This window comes from Pelecanus crispus, chromosome 3, assembly GCF_030463565.1.
Source record: "Pelecanus crispus isolate bPelCri1 chromosome 3, bPelCri1.pri, whole genome shotgun sequence".
Lineage (NCBI taxonomy): Eukaryota > Metazoa > Chordata > Aves > Pelecaniformes > Pelecanidae > Pelecanus > Pelecanus crispus.
The window spans coordinates 67,689,773-67,710,588 of NC_134645.1; the positions used below are offsets into that span (position 1 = coordinate 67,689,773).

The window sequence follows — 20,816 nt, forward strand, 5'->3', positions numbered from 1 at the left end:
GCAGGCTGCTGGGGAAGGAATAAAAAGGGCTGAAAGGTGCCTTTCGGGGCTCTCAGCCCATATGTAGCTACGCATGCTTGGAAATAGGAATTACTTCCTTCATGGTGCTGAAATCTGCTCTCAAGAATATCAGTCCAACTTTGAAGCGCTTGCATCAACTTAAATGTCAGTGAACAATTTATTTTCAAACTACTAAATAAAATGCAATTTTTTTTTTCCTGGCAGGTTGAGTCTTTTTTCTCTCTTTTTGTTTTGTTGGCAATTGCTTTTACTCTAGCATTCCTGGGGCTGAATGTCCTCAGCGCTTATGCTGCATGAGGCTCTGCAGGTCTGCCCAATTATTTGCTGTGCAGCGTAACGCACCAGGTTTCAAAGTATATTCTCACCTCTGGTTTCTTAAGACAAGCGTGAAAAAACCTATTCTACAGTATACGAACTCCAGGATATTTTGCTCTTATTCAGTTGGTTCCTGATCTGATGGACTCAGATGAAGAAAGAAATTATCTGGTATTTTGGGAGAACAGCAGTTTTGCACAAAAGGTGCAGTAAGCCTCCCACCAGCTGAAGCTGACCTGGACTTTGGTGTCACTAGAGATGTGCCTCGGGTCCGCAACGTGCTAAATGCTTACTGTTTTGTGCTGTGCTCCTTCCACTTCCTTAACAATCAATGAGAACGGAGGATGTTGAGGCTACCTACAGTGTGCAAAACACTATTCCTTACTTAGATAAGTGTGCTGGAAATAACCTTCTTGGCTTGATTGTTGCCTGTAACACCACCGCCAAAACACTAAAGACAAACAAGATTAGGAGACCGTGCAGGTTTAAGTAAAAAAGAACACACTTTATTTATCTACAAGGCAGTACATTGTCGTATAAAAAATTAAGTGCAGATGAAGCTGCACCAAACGCTATTAAGGCAGCAAAGTCAGAGGCTGTTATAAAAAAACAAACAATAAAAAAATAAAATAAAATCAGTGTTTTGCCATATCGATAAAGATTTGGTATGGCAGTACAAAGAACCATGTATTTCTAAGAACCTGATTCAGTACACAAGACCCAATTTACGGAACAATTAGCTAGACATGGAACAAAACAGACAACATGAACAAGACAGTGTTCTCCCAAACATATGAAGGTGCAATGCATGCTGTTACAAACCAATGAGAAACAAAACAACACATCCAGACAAAAAAAAGAATCTCCCAGGAACAGTGTTCAAAAATATTGCTTATAAAAAAAAAAGGGGGAAAAATATAAATGATGTAAAAAAATTAAAATAAAAAGGTCTGAAATGCTAGTGCATAGTCAATTAGCTAATATCAACATTTGTTTTCTTTCCATATAAAGCTCTACTGCTCCTTTTACACTAGCAGCATGTCTACATGCTAAGGTCTGTAGCAGCAAAACACAGTATTCATTTGGCATTTACAAAATTAAATTACTGAATAAAAATATAATTTTTCTCATAAATCTATGTTTCATACCGTAATATTTTTTAAAGCAAGCTAATTACCCCCCCCAAACAGAAACATACAATGTATAATGGTCTAGAACCATAACAGAATGAAAGAGTATTTCAAGAGGCATGGATGTTTGAGCATTCACGATCTCGATCAGTTTTCCCCCTTTGCACAGACTAGCGTTTGTAGTAATGCTTTTCACTTCAGTATTTTACACCAATGCATTTTGTTCAGTGATTTAAAATATATCTGTTTGAGTACCTGCTCTTTTATTATAAAAAAAAATTAAAAAAGAAACAAACAAAACCCCACCCTACCTAGCACATCACTGAAATAACAATACTGGTGTATTAGGTCTGCTTGATCTCAAGAAGTACAAAAAAATTACCTTTGTAAGTCTGCACTCAAGATCATTAATTACTGATTCAAACTTAATACCTAATAATTTAGGCAAGTATCATTTATTCAAAAAAAAAAAAATCCTCTTAAGTTGGGTGAAATCCAACAAGAATATATATGCTGAGTGACTAAATGCACTTTGTGCTGCTCCCAACTGTTGTACCACAACAAAGATAGGCTCTTCTCCCATTCATGAAAAGTCTTCATGCAGAGGAACAGGAATTTCCCAGCAGAGGTGAAGTGTTCTCAAAACCATAATGCTTCTCTGTCCGTCGACCCTTTCACATCACCAGAGTCCGGGTGGGGAAGGCGGCCATGTACTTGCGCGCCTGATCCGTCAGGGCCATCTGATCCTCGATCTTCCCGCAGGATGCGGACTCCCAGGCGTTGTTCAGATGCTAAATTAGAAGCAGGCAGAGAGATTTGGGGTGACGGTCATGTCATTTATCCGTAGCCCCAGCCGAAGCCGGGCCCGCTCGCAACTGTTGCGTGAACACACAGGAGGGTGTCGTCCCATCTCCAGAGAAATTGAAATCTCAACGCAACAGGCAAAAAAAATATCACCCCCGCTTCTCAGTTAGCGACCGGAGGGGCGGACAGACCAGATGACCTGCAGAGGGGCACGCCACAAAAGCCAGCATCCAAACCTCCCCGCTTCTCTCACAAACAGTGTCTTCTCTACGAGGCTATATCTATAGCATTGCATTTAATCTTTCCTGTCCGTGAAAGGTCTAAAAAAAGAATTTATTTGCAGGTGGACTTTACAGTCAACAGGGCACAGGCAGGTTAAAGCCCACAGTTATAATGTCCAGTGCTATCGCCACACACAAATTCCTGCCGAAGCTGCACTCTAGAAATACAGCTGCTCTGCCCCTGCGTTCCCTAAACGAACCTGACAGTCTTGGCAGCCCGACCACAGCTAACAAAAAGTCCCGCGCTCAAAGCTGCTTTCACCTTGCACGGCGATTAGCACGTGCCCATTAGCAGAGCTCTTCTGGCAAAGGAGAAGAGGGTGGGGGGGGGCGACTCTCAGCAGAAACAGCATTTTAATTATTGTGTAAGCCATTTCACTTCTTGTGGTATTTATGGGGGTTACAGACACCATTTAGTATAATGTTAAAGTGAGATAAACGTATCTGCAGAGGGCCGTGCGCACTGTATTTATTTACTCACTGCACATGTGAGATGTTTCTCATTGCCTTGAGCTATAAACAGTAATGAAATTTCAAAGCTCCTGGAATTTACCAGTATACACACACACATTTACACACACTTATTTTTTTTTCTATTGAACTCTTTCACTTACTCAGTGCGTCTGCTTTTCCATGTCGAGATGCTCACTAAGCCCTGAATAAAAACTCCATTATTTTATGGGGCTAGTTGCGTGAATACCCTGCATTCCAAAAATGCACATGACTGTGCTTAACGGAAAGCTGCCTGCCAGCAAGGAGATCCCAGGGCTGTTGATGACTGAGAAGATCTACCCCCAAGAGCCACCAACAAAGACAAGTTGGGAGAAACCCTTCTCTGTTTTCCTCTGCTTTCAAAAAGCATCATCTTTGCAGTTCAAGATCTACATTGCTCAATGAGATGGCCAAAGCCTTCCCAGTATCTAGGACACTGGGTGAAGCATAACTGAGTGGACTGCAAACCGTCTGCTAAGAGCAGAACTGTCCCGGCATGCCCATGGCTCTTTATCCTGCTCCTTCTAGTTGCTCACTGTGCAAGAGGATCCTTAAATTATTCCCTCGCCTAAATGTTTAGAGAATGCTCTTCTGACTGTAAACAGTGTTATCTGAGACATACGGATAGTCAAAGGCTGGGCAACATGAAATACAGATAATTTCTCATAACATGCCCTAATCAGGGCTCTGGTACAAACACAGGGACCGAGCTTCCCTGCCTCAGAGGGCTAACAGTCAAAAAGGGACAAACCCAATGAAGAAGTAAGCAGCGTGGCCAAGATGAGGGCACGCATGTTAGTCCTCTGTAAACTTCTGCTGGGCTTCCCTAGACACGGCTTTCTCTTCTCTGTAGACAAGTTCCAAATGTTGTCTCTGCTCCTGACGCCTTTTTGCAGGCACAACTCCTGCTCAGCTTCAGTGGGAGTTCCCCGTGTGAAGGAGACCCAGGTCAGGCCTCAAATCATTAAGTTTCTGCAGCTTTTTGTGGGAGAGCCGCATCTGCGAAGTGAACAAACATGCCATACCCCTCTTTTCTGGAGAGGTTCAACCCGGGCTGGCTGTACACCTTGTGCTGTGGCTCAGCCTAGGGCACACGCCACAGTCAAAAAGCAGGTGTGACATACTTTCTGCGTGCCCCAGACATGCATGCGACACGCCACAGCTTCTTTTACGTTTTGGTTAAACAGCCTCCAGGGTAACTTTTCAAAGGCACCTACATCAGCTGGAAACCTACAGCCTCCTGTTGATCCCCAGTGGGACTCAGGCACCTGTGAATATCGTACCCTATTATTTTAGAGGTGTTTGCATCAGGGACCAAATTAATGCCTGGTGCAATGCCATCGGATTTACTTAAAGTCAGTTTTGGTCTGTACACCTCAAAAGCAGTTGGCAGTTCCAGAATTTCAAAGGACAAAAATATCTCTCCAACTGGTATTTTCCCGTGATCTCCCAAAGCTCAAATGCACTGCTCTAGAAAAGTGAGATCAGCAGTCCCCTAAATAACCGAAAACATGTAAGGAAAAGTCCATCTGTCACAGTATGTCAATTTTTAAAAAACAGAAGTAACTTCAGGCAAGGAGTGTCCCGATTTCATAAATTAGGCTTAATTGTTAGCATCTACACTGAGCTCTTTGTATTAACAGCCATGTGCTTAGAAAAGAAAAAATAATAAATCTGCATCCTGGTATCTCCAACATCTCAGCAGGCTGCTACATGTCACTCATTCCACTGAAAGCCTGGTCTTGGTTTAACCTGATGTCAGCGCAGCAGAAGCCGCTCGGGCAGGCAGTAACCCCTCTGCCCCCCCTCCGGGCTCGGCCGCCCCAGCGCCCCGGGGAAGCATCGGGCTGCAGACACAGCAAGCGGCAGGACGATCAGCTGGAGCCCTGACTCGAGCCTGCTTGAAACAACCTCCTCAAGTTTTGCCCTAGAGACAGCACGGGAAAATCTCCCCACAAAGTTTTGACCCTTGTATTATTTCCCCAGAAATACATTAATGCGCGCTTTTTTTTTCCCCTCTGAGGATGAATTTATAAAAAGAGACTAACTCTGCATCTCACTGACGGTGGTGAGAGCTTTGCTCTAGCAAAGAAAGCGGAATTTGACCCGAAGCAGTATATTTACTAAAGTAGTATATTTACTAAGACAACTTTCCATTCTATCCTGGGGAACTCAGATAACATTTCAAGCGGGTATTTTTAATAAACATTTTCTGTCTGAAGCCTTGGCTCTCAGCAGCCAACACAAACCAAAGCACAGTGCCTTTGCCTTGCCAGCCCTGCAGCGCAGCGCCGGAGGCACGTGCGAAAGTCATCCCGACGCGAGAAGTTTTACTTCCCTTCTTGGCAGGGAGCGGCTGGGTCCCACGACCCAGGCAGAGCGCCTTGCCGTCTCTGGGCACGCACAGCTACGGGAGCTCTTAGTAAAAAGGGAAAAGCACGACGCCTCCTTCCACGCCAGCACCGCAGCCAGTGTTGACAGGGCTCTGTTAGAGGAAAGTGGCAGCGCCCCGCAGAAAGCAGCGCTTAGCCAACCTATCGAAAGAGACCCAGGCAGAAAGCCTAGAGGCATGCAGGAAAACAGCACAGAGAGCAAAGTCAAACCACTACTTTTGCAGAACGCTCGTTGCATCTCCCCTACCGCATTTAAAGGTCCAACTCTGCAAACCAACGCAAAAGCTTTGTAACTAGAAGACAAAAGGCCTGACCCAAAACCCACCAAAATTGATGGGCATGTTTTCATTGATTCAGTGGATTCATCCCACTTAAATTCAGCCATCTAAGAGTGAGGTGTTCATTTGGGCACCTAAATCCCTAGCCAGTGGGGAAAGAAAGGGATTTCTGCAGTACAACTTATTCCATATATATTTTTTTTTATTGCCTCAAAGAGCGGGAGACTACTCTTAGTTTTGCTGTCAGTTAAAAGAATTTAAGCCTTTTCAGCCAGTACTTTCAGCTGTATTTTTCTCTTCCACTCACAGCAGTTTTCTCTCTTCAAGTTAAGACAGGGGGTGGGGGGGAGAAGAAGGTATACTTTCTATGAGTTCCCATAGGATAAAATTACAGACCCATGGTACAATTCCAGCGATGTCATTCTCCCTGGCTCATTTTTTTTTAACTTCAGTAATCCTACCAGCACATCCTTCTCCTGGCAGCAAAACTACCTCGCTTATCCTGTAACGTGCCTTCAACTGCCCTCAGGCAGATGCGAACTGTAAACAAACTGTCAAAGCTGTAACTGGGATATCCAGTTGAAGCACTTTAAATAAAAACTTGGACCATCTAGAGAAAACAGACCAGAGTAAGGAAAGAAAAGACGGTGGAAAGGTGCTTTTCTAACAGCGCTAGTCCTTCTGCGCTGGGAGCCTGGACCGCCTTTTCATGTGCTGTCTGCGTAGCTTAAGAAAGCTCCTGCATTACGACACCTTGCCTGTTAGGAGCGGATGCCAAAACCAAACGCAGCTGCAGTCCTGCAGTACTGAGCTCCCAAACTGATGGAAATGTAGTAAAAATCTTTGGGCAAAGGACTGTGTTAGAAGACAGATTTTAAATCTCCGCTATGCTGGCAGGTATCTTCAGCAACTCCAGCAAAGTTATTGGTGTTACATACATTCCCATTAATTTAGCCAACTTGTGCTGGCATTTAAAACCTAAAAAAGCCAAAATGTTTAAAATGTTTAGAAGGCTCAGACTATTAGAAAGTACCTTATCATATCTCTCTGTTTCAAAAAGCTGGATTTCTTGCCAGTTTTCCCTTAGATTACACAGTACGGATAATTCGCAGAACATGCCGCTGAAAAGAAGGCTTGCAACGGAAATGCGGTACTCCTTCTGAAACACTAAAACAATCAACACCCTAGCCAAAACAACTTCCTAGCAGAGTATGATGCCTATCGTGTAGAATAGTACGGCTTTCTATTCTGTAAGGATGCAGAACCAAGAGCAGCCCTTTTACTTATCAAGACCAGACAGTAAAGACTAATTAAAAACTCAAGTGACATAAATGAATTCTACTGCCATTGCTAAAGCAGAGCACTGTTTCTGCTCATGTTGCTAATTCTCCCCCGGGGCATGGGGCAGCCTTCTCCCAAACTCTGGGGCTTCCCCAGTTGCTCAGAAATACAGCTTGCTAAACGTCAGAGAATATATGGTCCAAGGTTTCAGCTGTGATTATAAGCCTGATACCAGAGCTAGAAAGAGCTATGTGGTGGCACTTTGAAGAGTGTAACCCTGAAGCCCTTACTCAGACAAAACTCCTGTTTGAGATGTATGAGCTTTCCAAGTGAGGTTAACGGAGGAGATACAGAAATGGGCTAAGCGCCTGCAACTCACATTAGGATAGTCAGTCCCTTTCTAGTTTTGTCCTTAAGTACCTTTTTAATTCACGGATCAGAACACATTGCTGCAAATGACTGATAGTTAAGCTGTCACTTTTCTTCTTTCTAGGAGACCATCACCTGCTTGGGGCAGCTGTAACTCCTGATCTGTTTGCAACCCAAATTCTGCTGCCCTGGGAGGAAAACATGTGGTGACTGACCTGTAACTTCGAACCTCCTTTTGCTCCCTCAGCTGCACCAAGCACAGCTCCTGTACACATCAGCCACTGGCGAGAGAAGGGATGACACAAGTGAGGGAAACCCGCAGGGCTACCTTCCCTTGCTGTGCAAATATTAAACCTCCCGGGGCTTGAGCACAGTGTGCTTCCCCCTCTCCCTTGATTAAACAAAGAAGAGTATGAGACTTTGGGATCTTCTTGCCCCAAAAAGCCATGGAGGAAAACGAGAGAAAGTCTGCTGCTGCCAGAGAGCATGCTGCCTCATCTATACATTTTGCCTGACAACCAGCTGCAAATGAAATTCCACATTTCACTTTTTAAACGGAGAAAATTAAGGTTAATGACAGCTCACACTCTTGAAAAGGTTAACCAAGTAACTGTTTTAAAATCCTTTAAACTTACTCTTTAAAAGAAAAGGTTACATAAACTGCTGAAAGTCAGGAAATTGGAGCTCAAACGTGTCAGTCTGTGGTTAAAAAATGGAAAGTGACAGGAGCTAGGGGTTGAAGAACATTCTCTTTAGCTTGCAGGGCTTCTACCTTGTGTTGTTTCCTTTGTTACTGGGGGAAGAAGATATCAAAGAAGCGCTATTTTCTTAAAAGGTTCCATTTCATGGTGTCTTTTGATAGCTGCAGGGTTAGGTTGGATGGTCTATGATTTAGCCTACTTTTCTATCTGTTAAAATGTCTATGTTAGGATATTCTGTATTATGTACTGCTACTGCTATGGAACATAATGTGAAATAAAACATAACTTTTACACAGGAAGGGCCAGAAACACAGTTTTCATGTAACCTCTTACTTTGCTCAAGCAAATGCTCGGTACAGATCATCAGTTTGCCTCAATAAGGGCTTCATACGTTATCCCAAAATCTTAACCTTTAGAAAAGTTGCTAGTGAGGCCAAAAACTCCCTACAGTGAAACTAAGTATTGTTTGAGTGACAAAAACATAGGATGCAAAAATATTGGTTGTAACTAACCACCAATATAAAGCAGAAGTATTTGGGATTCATGCAACGGAGCGTAAGAGTAATTCCACCCCAAGCCAACACATGGGTTTGGTGAGGTATCTCCTATTCCTGCCAGGGAGAGAATACCCAATGCACAACCATGAGATTTGCTATGCAGGATAAAAAAGCTGGCTAAACCTTCATGCCTTACCAGAAAGATCCTACACACAGCTGCCTTTACGTCCAATGTTTTACAGAGACTTAACCAGGGGACCAAATGAGAATGACGCCCAAACACATCTTGGGTCTATGAGGGCTTTTTCTGCCATTGCTCTAGTGCAACACCAATACCACCACATTCCCAGCGCAGTTACATGCAGCTACCTGACCTCACATGCCAAATGATGCGACATGCTGTTCCTTCTCAGTGATGGTGAATCATATCGTGCTATTGTGATATGGTCAGTGACTACTATTTACTCAGCTGCATATAATCAGTCGTGTGTCCAGTAAAAATATCCTTAGAGATTGCTTTGAACATTTGTTACTCTTGCCTTCTTTGGAATTTAACAGCAAAACAGTAAGTAATCAGACACTTTGGTGAGCTTATTACTAGGCAAATATTTTTTTCTTTATGTAAATACAGTGCAAATTATTAAAGCAACAAAAAATACTGCAAGCTGGTAAACATGCTACCCCCCTCTTATGTAAATACAAATTTAAAAGAAAATAGAATTTTAAGAACCAAGCATATTAAAAAGTAAGTTTAATGCTCTCTTTCTTTCCTTCCTCCCTCTCCATGCACACATCCCAAGGTGCAGAGAGTACTATAGTTCTTACTTGGACTGAAGTCAATTTGCCTAAGTAAGAACAGTTGGATCAGGCCCAAAATATTCACAGCAGCAATGTAAACATATGCAGACACAATAAAATTTCACCCAGATGAGTTCCCTCATGTTTAATATCTACCTGCATGGAATCGATGGATTTAGTCCAGTGTTTGTGTGTGTGTGTCAGGGTCTGTGTACATGTATGTGTGCGATACACCAAATTATAAACTAGAAAGCGTAGAACAAGAACATGCTAAAAACCCATCACGTACAAAAAGCTACCAGTCAAAACCAAGTGCAAACGCTAACATTTTCAATCGCTTTGCACCCTTTAGACATGCTGTGCCCTCATCACAGACAGACCGCTCCACTGAAGGCAGAGGGGGGGAAGCATTAGGGCAGAGCAGCAGCGGTTTCAGGCATGAAAGAGAGCCAGACCGCCTCTCCTTTCTGAGGTGTATGGGGCCAAATCCCCCACTGACAGGAGGCCAAGCAAGTCTTACCAGGGATGAAGCAGATTCTCCCTTTTAACCTTGACACTAAGGCCAATTCAGAGAGCGCAGCTATCGGCAGACAAGACCGCGCTGTTATAAAAAGTCTATTTAATTCTGATAAAGCCGTCTGTGCCACCGTCACAGACACCTCTAGCCTCATTCTTCATTTAGGATTACATTTCAGCCGAAACGCTCAATGTTTCTTCATTGGCAGAGAGAATAATTTTACCTTCATACAGGTACACCAAGAAGCTGCATACTAAGTATTCATTTTGGGGCTTTTTACAACTGCTTTTTCTTTCAGTTCAACACATTTTAAACACTGAGATTAATTGGGAAATAATTTTTAACTTAGTTCCTACTTAAGGAAAAGTCATCAATGGGAACACCTGACTTTCAACATGCAAAATTAAAGGCTTTTCCTGAGCAAGGGCTGAAGACTGGGATCCAGAATGGCCCACAAATTGACTCGTGTCAACTTCCTGAACAAAATCAGTGTGAGGAGAGAAGGTTAAAGAAGCCCTTTCATTTACAGCAGCTTGTAAATAAATTATTTTCAGATAGCAGGAAACATAACACTGTTATGCCAAAGATCAAAAGATCCTATTTTACAGGCACCTCAGATGCTTCATTTTTATTACGGGCAGAGTGCAGGCAACTACCAGTAACAGGACAACCCACAACACACTCTGTTTAGCTACCTGAAAACGTTGGCCTAAGCCTATGGAGGAGCCCGGGGTTTGGCGGGGGGATGTGGCCAGGTGTCAGTGCGCTGGCAAGGCAGCGGGACCCAGGGCCTCCCCCCACGCGCCAGCCGGGGAGCTGCAAAGCTGGAGCCCGGGGCTCCTTTGCCATGAGGGGGTCTGAACTGTCCCTAAATAACTGCCCTAACCCAGGGGCAGTGGGTCTTCAAGACATTGAGGTGCTGGAGCGTGTCCAGAGAAGGGCAACAAGGCTGGTGAAGGGTCTGGAGCACAGGCCTTATGAGGAGTGGCTGAGGGAACTGGGGTTGTTTAGCCTGGAAAAGAGGAGGCTGAGGGGAGACCTTATCGCTCTCTACAACTACCTGAAAGGAGGTTGTAGTGAGGTGGGTGTTGGTCTCTTCTCCCACGTAGTTAGCGATAGGACGAGAGGAAATGGGCTCAAGCTGCGCCAGGGGAGGTTTAGGCTGGAAATTAGGAAAAATTTCTTCACGGAAAGGGTGGTCAAGCATTGGAACAGGCTGCCCAGAGAGGTGGTGGAGTCACCATCCCTGGAAGTGTTCAAAAAACGGGTAGATGTGGCACTTGGGGACATGGTTTAGTCTAGTCTACCCTTGATTGGTTTAGTGTGGACTTGGTAGTGTAGGTTAATGGTTGGACTGGATGATCTTAAAGGTCTTTTCCAACCTAAACGATTCTATGATTCTATGATTCTATGATTCAAACCCTCCTCTTAGCCGTCTACCACAGTGCAGCTAAGAAACACGGTTCATGAGAAAAGAGCAAATAAGCAATAGGGAGTGCGAGTCTTTGGCCCCTATGGACACCCCCACGCAGAGAGGAGACACAGTCCCCTGCTCTCCAAAGCTGCTTTTCATCAAATGATTCTGCAGTGCAAAATACAAACTTCCTCCACGGCAAACTCTGCCAAATGGGGACATGTGTGAAATTTTAATATCTCACTTTATAATGCCAGGCTAGAGATGCTTAATCAAAAACAGGTTTTGTTCATTCCTTCCTACTGTAAATAACCCCTAATGTAAATTCTGGAAAGAGGGAGGAAAGAAAGGATTAGCCATGCGGACTATCTGTCTGAAAGTCAGGAACTATGGAGTTATAATTTCCTTTCTGACAGTGACTCACCCTGGGGAACAAGACACTTTCCCTCAATTTGCCTGTGTGGAGAAGGGATATAAAATTCATACCCCAAAAATACGGGCTGTGGTGGAAGGATAATTGATCATTATCTACACTGTGTTTCGTTCTCTGAATGACTTCTGTCCGCAAGAGTTGACACAGAGTCTGCTAATGACTTTGGTGGGCTTTGGATCAGGTCCTATGCAACAGCTGTACTTTAAAGTACAGCAAATGTGTGTGTTTGTTAACGCTTGGAAAAAGCATAAATGTGTAAAACCGAGCCTCACATCTGGCTTACATTAAAACAGTCACACATTTAATCCAGTTCAGAGATCCCAAGATGTACAACTGGCACTAAGCGTTACAAGGCCCCTTCAGACCACTGTTTACAACCACATTTCTGGTGGGACCTCAGCCTGCACTCAGGGAAAGGCCACCGCCGTGCTCGGCTGGGCGGGCAACACCGACTGCATCCGTGCTGGCCAGCCAGGCAGTGCCCGAATCCCTGCTCTCGCCCCGAGGCCAGTGACAAGTTCTGGCCACCATCACACCACTCAACTCTCCTGCTCTCCAAAACAGCAGAGCCGCCTGCAAGAAGTCTACAGGAAAAAGCCTCTGGCCCGCGTCAATTCTCAGTCCTACCAATTTAACGCTGGAGCCAGCTGAGTGACGATGCCCCACGCACGGGGCTTTGCCCTGTTTAGCTTCCGGGCACAGCTGTAGCCTCTGCGTCCTCACGCTCCACAGGTAAAATGAGATCCTCAACCATGTTCACCTGCACGTTTCATTCTTCCATGCTCAAAACTGAAAATCAGTCTGTGAGAAAGCAACATATATACGTATTTTTACATACAAAGGGTATTTTTATCAAATAGTAGTTACCTGCAGAGGACTAGCTAGTGGCCTGTTCCTAGGTACTGCAAATGTTTTGTGAAAACTACCGTCCTCTTCAGACACAGGCATCTTTAAAATGGAGCTGGTAAGAAGATTCTGAACAGGAAAAGAAAAAAAAAAAAAAAAAAAAGGTGTTTCAGTAACTCAGGAGAACAACCTAAATTCGAATGTATTAAAAGCAAACTCAGCCTGACTGCAGAGGGTGCAACACTGGGCATGGTCACAGACGGAGCGCTCACCCTGGGAGCAGACCCCAGCCTGGGGTCCCTGGGACTTGGCTTTGCAGGAGCATCGTCACGTGCAAAGGTTTTTCATCCAGTGAAACTCCCAAGTGCAAGAATAACGGTAACATTGAATAGTCCCGGCGAAGCAGAGGGAGCCATGCTCATGCAAGGTCTCCTTTGCACAAAACAGAACAGATTCTCTCTTTCTTTTACCAGTTTTAAACTCGGTGACCTAGTCATTTCTATACACAGGTGCAGGCGGCCTCCAAGTGCAGGCTCATTACAAAGACTGTGGGCTGCACAATGACTGCAACTTCTGCTACCTTCTATAGGCATTACAGTGATCTAATTAAGAGTGGGATTTTGCTTCTTATGCTTAATACAGGAAAATGATACGGAAATAATGAATAATGCCTACTTGTGAGGAAGGTCAGACAAAATGTTTTCTCTCATGCATTTAAGAACTGAACAGGGATGTAAAACAGAAAAATCATTTCGTGGTGTGAAAACTTGCACTTACTGGCACATCTTCCACAGCAGACGCATGTGTAAAGAGCTGAGTGTTCAGGTTTTCTCCTTCCCAGTGATTTGAGCAAAAAAAATTTCCAGCTTTATCTGTTGGAGACTCCACCTGAAAGCAGGAAAGGCACAGTGATAAAAACCAGTACCTAACTGACCAGAAGGAGATTTATCTGTCAGTTGCTTAATAAACTGACTAAATATTCTTCACAACCGTGCATAATGCATGTTTACAGTACTGTCTTTTACAGCACCCTTGCTCTTTCCAGAAGAAAAAAGTTCAAGGTTCTCAAAAAGATCCCCACCTAATAAAACTTTGAATACTTGCACTCAGCGCTCCGCCAGTATTCAGGAGTTTAATCCCCTAGAAAGGATTGAGAATATATGTATTTTTAGAACTTTAGTGACAAAGTAATATAATGCAATGTCCTCAATTGTTCACGTTTCTAAGTCACTCCATGGAGCTTGGTCCCCGTGGGGTTCTTCTATAGTTTTCACCAATATTAGAAAGATTCAATCCAAATTCCTGTCTAATTTTTTTTTTCTTTTTAAGTTTCAAACAGAAACTGCATTAGAACAGCCCAAGCAAACCCCTGCTGAAAACAGCAGAAAGACTTCTATGGAAATCAATGGGAGATGAATTAGGCATGCCTAGTATACTATATAGAACCGACACTAAGATCTTGGGGCTCACATGAAAGAAAAACAGACACAGCTATTTAATAGAAAAGGTATTGGTATAAGTTTCTCAGCAAAGACTGCTGAATTAAATTGCCTCAGGTAAGTTTGAGATTTACCTCTTGTTTGATTTTCTTCAGCAAAGGGGGTCCACTTTCATGTAGCCCAGCCACTATTGCAGATTCCTCCGACTCCTGCTTGATAACGTCCTGCAGATCTTCTACAAGATGAGTCGGAGTTTGAGGCTGAAAGGAAGAAATGTTATATCCAAGTCCCAGAACATCCCTCTGCACTAATATCAAAGCAACTTTTATCATTGTTTCCTTCTTACCAGCATCTTCAAAGGACCATATTTGATTTCCTGAGCTGCAAGTGCGTTTTTGAATGGAGTGGGTGTTCTTGGAGAGCTCTCTAATATCGACCTCTTGATTGCTGGAGTTCTGAAACTTTAAAAAGAGGGAGAAAAATTTTAAAGGAACATGCTTGGAAATATTACCTCTTTACAGAAATATGTGAATACAGGCAGTGGCTGCTCTAAGACTCGGACAAATATCTTCCTGCAATCCTATAATCCACTGCTTTTCTGGTAGAACATCTATTTAACTGTGATAAGGTGGAATGGCTTTATTTAAAAACCTGATGAGTCTATGTGCATGATTGTTTTGTATTAATAACCTACCTCCACAGTTATAAAGTGGAAGTTTTACTCCAAAATAAGAAAAATTTGAATGTGTTAGCAGACAACTCTGCAGGAAGCATACAGTGACCCAGCACTTTGCATGCAAACCTGAAGAAATGAACCCTTGTGAATCCGACAAGACAACGCGATAACAGACTTACACATGATTTTCCTTCTGCGCTTTGAAAGTCTGGTCCCGGTGGAACGGCGTGGTAACAGCCATCTTATGGCCACACACCGGCGTGGAAGTTAGTGCAGGGTTGTCCAGGTTCAGGTTTTCATGATTGGATGAGGTGTTTAAGAACTGCAGGTAGGGAAAGGAAAAATCAACAGGAACATCCAGACTACACCGTTGATTTCTTAAGTTGACGTTATTCAACAAAAGAAAAAGAAATCACTTCCTTCTGATTGACATAAGTGATTCTCCTGATCCTACGATGCCAGTACACATATATGGGGTACCTGACTACATGGCAAAACAATACTCAACAGTTTGGCTGGAGCACCCCAGAAGCCAAAATGAGCAGTTCTGGAGAGGGAAGTTATAAAGAAAATGACACTCCATTCCAATGAGAAACATTCTCCACCACTTTAAGAGCCACACCTTAAAAGCCTGATCTGGATTTTCTGCAAATAGATTTTAATTAAGAGCAGTGTGCCCAAGTAAGAACTGGGTGAAAATGAGTAAGGGACGTTTCAGAAATAAACCCACAGGAAATGGGGCTAAATTCCACAAAGATTTATATAGGGAATCTAGGTGCTTTTAAGGTGGTAAATAAAGTGTTTACGACAGGAAAATAAATTTCCTATCATGTCTCTCAAAACAAAGTGCTCAGTTTTCACAGCATAAAATGAAAACTGCCACCTGTGATGGGTGCATGGAGTGTTATGGAATGGAAATAGCTGACTGAAAAGGAGGCGGCAGTATTAGGTTGGAGAAAATTGCTTTTGCATGAGTTCTACCTACTAATCTAAAATACTGTTTCCATTTCTAGTGTCTATAAATCTGTGAGCGTAGTGGTATCCTTTCTTCTGACAATGATTCACCATATTACCTTCTAGACTCAACTTACATCAGATTAAAACACACTTTATAAAAATATGGCATGTAGGAAAATACTGGATAAATGATAGATGATTAAAATACCTAATAGGTAATAGGAGATACAGTGGGAGACCATTACATGCAATCTTTTACTGTCCTTCATGAAATAGCATTTCTCTGACTTCAGGGACTAAAGCCAAACCAAGGCAAACCCAACACAAACAGACAAACAAAAAAACCAAAACACTTTTAAATAGTGCTACAGCTGTGAAACAAAGCAACCATCAACAGGAATTTGGAAGTGCACGCTGGACCATTTTAACAGGCCATTTTCCTCCTCATTCCTATTCCACTCCACCCCACATGGCCCGGGTTGAGGAAGGCGAGCCATGATTTGAATTTTCTGGTTGTTGTCAGTTTGTCTCACAACCTGAATGCTATTTAAATGCAGTTTGGGGTTTTCTAGGTCAATGAATCATACTGTAAGTGGACAGAGATGGAAAGTATTACAAATGATCAGAAATGTTAAACTCTAGTAGCTGAAGGAGTTAACAGCAAGAGCAAAGCAAGCAATCGTATTCCCCTACAAAAATGATCCAAATAAAAAAAAAAAACAAAACCCCAAGCCCCACAGATGAATTTAAAATATGAGAATCAACAGTTAGCTTGCTGATGATCTAAACTCAGTGGTGAAGGCTAAGAGCAGTGAGAAGATTCAAACACGGAGTGAAATCAACAAGCGCAACGGTAATTAGTCATTTGTTCCAAAGGATTAGTTTCTAAATTGTTAAGGCTGGGGTGACTTTTGAGAATTAGTAACATCTGTGCAGAAGTCTTGATCTACCTGCGAGGGAGAGAAGGGCAGGCTTTTGACAGGGGAGCGCTTAGCAGGAGTTGAGCTGCTGACGTCAGCTAGGACCAAGGTGCTACCGTGGCCACTGGCTAAGGGGCTGGAGTGCCCTCTCCTTTTGCGAAGAAGGACCCACGGAGCTGCACTGCCCTGTGAGGCAGATAAGGACTTTGGTGAGCCAGGACAGCCCTGACTCGACATGATTTTGCTCAAGTTTGTGATGGGGTGTCCTTCAGGTCTACAAGCACTGGCCCCTCTTTGCTGAAGCTGCGCGACATTGCCTGAGGGAGCTTTGCTAGCCGAAGTGTCTGTGTCTTCAAAGAATTCAAAACTGCTGAGATCACCCCATGATGAAGGATCCTGAAACAACGTGGGAGGCACGGAGCTATAAGACAATGTATAGTGCCACCTCATGAAAATACAGCGCTAGGATATGCCCGTAACCACCACCACCAACAACAATAAAGTCTTTCCCAATTCAATTCAGCTTGACCCTGTTTATTTGAGTAGTAACACTGTGAACGCTTATTTGTGTTTTCAATATATACCTTGATCACATCAAACTGTCTAACATCCTAGTAGTGTTGCTGGCAACTGAGTCCCTAAAGAAAAAATGTGTCAAATGATTTCCTTACTGTCTACTTGCCCAGGTTTTTCTGATTGGTATGAAGACAGTGCCTTTCGCTACCAAAAAATGTGCCTTGGGCTCTAAACCAAGACTGGTCTCCTCCTAACCTGCACGTCTGCTCCGGACGTGCTGAATGGGACATGACGCTGCATGAAGCAGAAACCTCTGCTGCTGAAGGATGGTGCCACCAACAAACGTATTTCAATGTGCCACTTCTGTTACACGTAGTATCCCAGAGACCACGCTGAGAAAAGGCCCAGGTCAATGTCAGTCAGCTACCTGGCATTTAAATTGTGTGTTTCCAGTTCTTCACATACGCCAGGGCAAGCTCCTTAAACTTTGAGAAGCAGCTATTGAAGCTACAACAAAAACTTTTAGAAAATTATGCAGATGCGTGTGCAGCCACACATAAACCTACAGTGTGTGTTACTTCAAATATAAGTAAATATAATTTAATTGTTTAAAATCTTTCACAGTGACTCTAATTTTATTTTAAGGAAACTTAACATTGAGAGATCATTTCAAGCTCCTATTGTGCAGTTTGCTAAAAATCACACTCCCCTACCAAGATGTAGCAGGAAAGGGAGACACCCACAAAAAGCATACACATCTACACTCGAGGGCTTCATTTATGAGCAGCCACGTTTTGTTATGTCAGAAGCTAAACTTCAGATCTTGTAGCAATTAGAAGTTACTCGGGGAAAAAAAAAAAAAAACCAAACACATTTAGGACTGTCCCAGTTCCTCTCCCCTTACTCCTTGACCACACACGAATCCACCTGAGGTGGCAAGTCTACTTACGGAGTCTATTAACTGGAGTGTTTCTGCAAATTCTAAGAGATTCTTAACATTATCCAGGATGTTGCTCTGGTGAACAATCATGCACCGTGCAGGGGATGCACTTTCCTCAGGTAAGCAACCGTGATCCACCGGAGGAGATGGAGTACAGTGGTGATGTTCCCCCAAACAGGAAACAGGTGCATTGTCACCACTGGTCCTGGTACTGTCAGCAATTGTGGTGCTGTGCCAGCCGGGGTAGTTTGATGTGTGGTTCTGTGTCTAAAGGAAGAAGAAAAAAAAAAAGAAAAGGGGGGGGAAAAAAGGCAGAAGGAACTTAGCAATGAAATTGCACAAGGTGTCAGATGCCACTGGAGGAAAGATAAAAGTAGTTGCATCATCATCTAAAAGCTTATGCCTATGAAACAATTGTCAAGATGTTTCCTTTCATCAGTGCAAGATCTCATTTTAAGTAATATCGGCATTGTATTTGTTATCCCAAAGTTACCTCATAATTTACTTCCATGATTATGAGCATATATCATTACTAACGCATAATCAATTCATACTGTGTTACTCCAAAAGCTCAAAAAGTGTCTGCAAGTCATTTTCTGTGAGAAGCAAGAAACGGCAGGATTTCCCTACTGAGCGCTCAGCACTGTAGAAGGCTAAAGGGTTTAAGAGTTAGAGTTGCTTTTGTTTGCTTATCTCCTTTTCTTCTTCTATCCCTGTCTAATGCTACAGCTTACACCAATGCAATGAAGAGGCTGTCAAATCAACGTGGTTAGGAAAGCAGAAGAACAAATTAACAGAAGTTTCTTTCCAGTGTGATCATGCAACAGAAGAAATTGCAAAACATTAACTAAAGTTAAAAAGTGGCCAAACTAACGTATCACGCATGCAGTTTTGTTTTACTATTAATTTAAATATTACCCAAAAAAAGAATCTGCTGGCTATCACCTATCTTCAAAAATGATTTGGGGATTCTTGGCTTTGGTGATGGTGTTAAGTAATTACGTAAGGGTTTTCACACATTAACATCCAATGGCATATACAACGAAGTGTGAGAATTCGGTAATAGCCAGCATTTGCTCCACACATGCAGTTATGAAGAATCTAACATTATTCAGAGAAGGAAAACAAACTGTCAAACATGCACCAAGTCTGAAGCTTACAAAGTATATAAAACACAGCTGAAGGAAAGAATACAACAGAGAAGAAAAATCTAATGTACAGGCACTACATTTTCATCACATGAACCATTGCACACTTTCAGAAATGCAGATCCCATTGATTTAAGATCTGTGGGATTTTTCATTTTCGTACAATCATCATGTTTCCAATATTACATCATGTTACAGAGCCCGGCCCTGCTCCCACTTTGCCAAGTAAAATACCTGTGAATTGTTTGCTTTTTTTTTTTTCCCAATAAAAGAATTTACAAAGCAAATACAGATTATATTTGTGCTATGTTTCATCCTTTTAAAACGGAAATATAGAGCCTTGATTAGTATCGAAAGCAGAGGGGGAGTAAAAAGTTAAAAAGACAAGCACTGGGGTAATGCTGCTATCCCTCCATCCAAGCACACAGTGACAATCTTACTGGTAATGCCTGCTGCCCTTTCAGTTCATTCTCAGTCGACATTAGTAGCAACTCTAATTCCTTTATTCGTTTTTCTTTCTCAGGGTCTTCATCATTATAGTGTCTCTGAAATTAAGAGTTAAGGGAAAAGAAAAGATAAAGGTCTGATAGGATGTAGCAACTAAAATGCTTATGGCTTGCCGTCCTGTGGTTACAATAGCCAAATTAAGACTCAAAGATGAAACAAATGTCAATTGTCTCTTCCACTACCAAAGTCCCTGCTGAATTTCAGTTTAGACATTTGAAATGGAGAAAGTGAAAGCTATCACACCAGATGTCAACTACTGTGTTTTAAATCCACTTCAGAAGAAGCAATTATTAGCCGTGTTAGAACTCCCCCACCTTCCCCATTTTCTCTCTTCACCACACTTATTACATTAAAATCTTTCCTTAACGTACAATATCTGCATTTTGATTTATCAAATGTTTAACAAATTGACTCTTGAAATGAGGTGCAAGTTATCTACCTGAATAGCCGCAGCAGCTGGCTGAGGAACATTGACAATATTTACATGCAGTGCTACTGGATATGGGATCTGACCAGGGACCTAGGTCAAAAGCAAAAGACACTAAAAGTTATTATTTCTACCATATTGTCTGCCTGCATGGTGAATTTGTATTAAACATACTTTGGTTTTAGGTACTTAATACTTATAATCTCTGGAGATGAAATTGCAAAAACACCCAACAATGTTTACATGAAAAATAAACATTTTTTTAGGAATATGACAGTGAGCGTTACAGAGGAAGAAAGAAAATTCATATATGAAATACCTACCCTTCCTGAATGAGAATAGATGTATAATTTATAGATGCATTTGTAAGATTTTTCTAAATTGAAGTGAAAATGCAAAAGATGCAATTTGTTATCATCTAAAACTCTACAATGTAACTGTCTGAAGCAGCAGCCTGTTTCATTATTAATCATTAATAGAAAAGGAATCAGATGAAAAACAATACTTGTTTACTCGGTTCCGACAGGCAACCCGCAAACAGAGTATTACTGAAGGGAACATGGGAGATTTTGACATAGAACACAGAATTAACCCGATTCAACTGATTTTCACGAAGTGCAATATTCACCACTGTAAGAAACAGTACTGTAAACATGTTCACTGCTTACAAGACATTAAAAACGCTGAACCCGATTCCACCACCTGAATGCCGGCAA

The 20,816-nt window shown here is 42.5% G+C and overlaps 1 protein-coding gene across 9 annotated transcripts in view; it reads right to left on the reverse strand.

Annotated features, from left to right (window-relative positions):
* Window positions 1-913: 913 nt before the first annotated feature.
* MYB (MYB proto-oncogene, transcription factor) overlaps window positions 914-20,816 on the reverse strand; it is a 28,895-nt gene continuing 8,992 nt past the window's right edge. Inside the window, exons 7-16 of one of the 9 annotated variants that reach the window (XM_075707126.1) lie at window positions 20,113-20,193; window positions 19,616-19,711; window positions 18,028-18,285; window positions 16,593-16,958; window positions 14,865-15,007; window positions 14,356-14,470; window positions 14,144-14,269; window positions 13,348-13,458; window positions 12,592-12,699; window positions 914-2,257 (exon numbers count right to left, since the gene is read on the reverse strand). In XM_075707126.1, the coding sequence (XP_075563241.1) occupies window positions 2,141-2,257; window positions 12,592-12,699; window positions 13,348-13,458; window positions 14,144-14,269; window positions 14,356-14,470; window positions 14,865-15,007; window positions 16,593-16,958; window positions 18,028-18,285; window positions 19,616-19,711; window positions 20,113-20,193 (1,521 nt within the window). In that variant the 3' untranslated portion in view covers window positions 914-2,140. Of the gene's footprint in view, window positions 2,258-12,591; window positions 12,700-13,347; window positions 13,459-14,143; window positions 14,270-14,355; window positions 14,471-14,864; window positions 15,008-16,592; window positions 16,959-18,027; window positions 18,286-19,606; window positions 19,712-20,112; window positions 20,194-20,816 lie in introns of all 9 variants that reach the window. The other 8 variants (XM_075707127.1, XM_075707125.1, XM_075707134.1 and 5 more) reach the window with 8 other exon arrangements.